This window comes from Aptenodytes forsteri, unplaced genomic scaffold (assembly GCF_000699145.1).
Source record: "Aptenodytes forsteri isolate BGI_AS27 unplaced genomic scaffold, ASM69914v1 Scaffold126, whole genome shotgun sequence".
NCBI classification, from domain to species: Eukaryota; Metazoa; Chordata; class Aves; order Sphenisciformes; family Spheniscidae; genus Aptenodytes; species Aptenodytes forsteri.
This window is the reverse complement of record NW_008794599.1, coordinates 2,131,610-2,134,268: the sequence shown is the minus strand read 5'-3', so window position 1 is coordinate 2,134,268 and position 2,659 is coordinate 2,131,610. Positions and strand designations below refer to the sequence as shown.

Genomic DNA, 2,659 nt, shown 5'->3' with positions numbered 1-2,659 from the left:
GGGCCGGACTCGGGAAGGGGGGGAAAACGCCGGTGAAGGGTTGGCTGGGGGCGAGCGGAGCGACAGCAGAGCTGCTGCGAAACCTCTCAGCCTGCCTCTCCCCCGCGCGTCCAGACTCGGAGGAGGCGCGGACTGGGGGGGTGGAGATGAGCCAGGACGGGCACCAGGTTGCCATCCTGACGGCGGAGCTGACGGTCGCAGCGGGCCGGGTGGTGGAGATGAGCCAGGACGGGCACCAGGTTGCCATCCTGACGGCGGAGCTGACGGTCGCCCAGCGGGCCGGCGTCATCCAGCGCTTTCGCGACGGGAAGGAGAAGGTCCTCATCGCCACCAACGTCTGCGCCAGAGGTACCTCCGGAAAACCCAACGCCCCTCGCCTTTCCGACGGCGTGAAAACGCGCTTCCCGGCCTCTGGTTCTTCCGGTGGCAGCGTGGGCTGGAGCAAGGGATCCTCCCCGACCTGCGGGGTGAGGTGATCCCTCTCCACGGCCCCTTTCTCTCTTTTTCAGGGATCGACGTGCAGCAGGTCACCGTCGTGGTGAACTTCAGCCTCCCCACCGATCAGAAGAGCGAGCCGGATTTCGAGACTTACCTCCACCGCATCGGGCGGACGGGACGCTTTGGGAAGAAGGGCATCGCCTTCAGCATGGTGGAAAGCCAGAACGTGGGGCTGGTGCAGATGATAGAGGAGCATTTCCGTGAGTATCCGCCCGGATCCACCTCTCCGGGAGGCGGTTTTGGGATCGGTGATCCCCCTCCGGCTCGTTTCCCCATCTGCAAATGGACCCTGTTGGGCTGCTCTTCTCCCCAGGGCTCATCCCACTCGCTACAGGCGACAGATGCAGCTTTTCCTTTCGGCCCCTCACCCTTTTAGGGTTGGGGTTTGGTTTTTTTATTCCCCCCTAGCAGCCAGATTTTCAGAGGAACAGCCTAGGAGGTTGTGCGCGACTTGCAAGGGACGTTACAAGTACCCAGGATGCCTCAGCACCTCTTTTTTGTCGGTTTTCTTTTCTTTTTTTTTTTTTTTCCTTCCCTCCTTCAGGCATTTTATCTGCCTTTTACCCTGCAAATCCCTGTCCCGGGGGAGCCGGCGCCCCGGCTTAGCTCAGCCCTGGCTGCGGGAGAGAAGCCGGCAGCTGAAATCGCGCGGGTCTTTTCCTGACTGCGAATCCATTGTCGGTGATAAACGTCGAGAGGATTTCTCACGGGATCTGCAAGATGCCGTGGCTGCACCGGTGGCTTTTCAAATCCCGGTGCCTGTTTTCCCTGGTGGGTTTGGGGTTTTTTTTTTTTTAATTTTTAGGGAAAAGAAGGTTATCGAAAACTTTTGGCGTGCAGAAAACCACGTTCCCTTCCGCAGCTTCGTCCTCAGGGCTGCTGAACTGCCTTGGCAGCTTCGTCCTTTCAATTTAAAAACCAAACCAGCCGGCGGCAGGCACCGGGCAGAGAAGGCACGAGCCCGATGGTCTGGCGAAGATTGATTTTTTTTTTTTATTTTTATTTTTTTTCCTGAGCAGCAGAAGTGTCGGACAACTGCGATGAGCAGCTTTAATCACCCCGAGGTGGATGGGTCCGACCGCGGCCACGGCCGGAATTAGCCAAAGGAACCCAGTGTGGGATTTCCCCGGGATGAAAATCCGAGCGGACGAGCTCCCAGCCACCTGACTTTGGCTTTTTAACGCCGTCACCTCGCGATTCGAGGGCTGGGGGCTGCCTGACGAGGATAACGAACCTTCCCCGTCCCCGCGTCGCGTCGGAGGTGGGAGTCAAGAGCGGGAGCGCGTCCGGAAACCTAACCCGACTCCCTGCTTCTCGCTCGGGCCGCCTCTTGCTTTCTTAGCAGCCTCGTCTCGGCCGCTGCCCTTCGTCCGGTTTGCGCCGTGCTTTCTCCAGCTCCGCTTGACTGTCGCTTGAAGGGCCACGGAGTGGGAACGCTACACCGAGCGCGTCGGGGAGCTTTCCAGCCCGCGCGTGCAAGCGCCGGCTCGTGGGGCGGCTGGGCTCTGTTTTTTACCTGCTTGTGCCGAACGCTGACCATTTTTTTTTTTCTTTTTTCTTTTTTCTTTCCCCTTCCCGCAGAGACCAAGATCAAGCAGCTGGACCCGGACGACATGGACGAGCTCGAGAAGCTTGAGAACTGAGCGAGGAGCGGGGATTCGCTCCCCCGTGATCCGAGTTCTGGTTCAAAACAGAAGGAAAAGTTACAGGGGAAAATCTCCCAGTTCTCTCGCAACTCCCTCAAGCTGTTCGGTTTTGTTGTGGTGTTTTAGGAGAAGACGGGGTGGGGGGAGCCCTCGGACCCAGCGATTATTGTCCTTGGTTTCGTTCCTTGTTGTATCTCTGAGGTTTTCGTAGCCATGACTTTGCGTGGCTTGAGGAATCCCCCGAGGGGCTTAACACGGGGTAACGCTCCTCGAAAACGGGCCTAGGGGCACTCGGGAGTGGTCAGAAAACAGGGTAAACTCTGGTAACTGGCCCAAAAACGTCTGCTGCTCGTCCCCAGGCGGCGGCGGGCGGCGTTTTCCCCCAGCAAAATCTCGGAGGAAACTTTAATAAGGAAAAAAAAAAAAAAAATCGGGAGTAAAGGAGCGAGTTATAAACAACAAAAAACCCCAAACCCAACCCAGCCTCGCTAGGTGGCAGCATGAACCCGCCGCTG

At 58.0% G+C, this 2,659-nt stretch overlaps 1 protein-coding gene across 1 annotated transcript in view; it reads left to right on the top strand.

Annotated features, from left to right (window-relative positions):
* Nucleotides 1-2,583, top strand: part of DDX25 (DEAD-box helicase 25) — a 6,233-nt gene extending 3,650 nt beyond the window's left edge. The window contains exons 7-9 of the mRNA XM_019470392.1: nt 189-348; nt 510-698; nt 2,080-2,583. Of these exons, the coding sequence (XP_019325937.1) occupies nt 189-348; nt 510-698; nt 2,080-2,141 (411 nt within the window). The 3' untranslated portion in view covers nt 2,142-2,583. The remainder of the gene's footprint in view (nt 1-188; nt 349-509; nt 699-2,079) is intronic.
* Nucleotides 2,584-2,659: the final 76 nt, after the last annotated feature.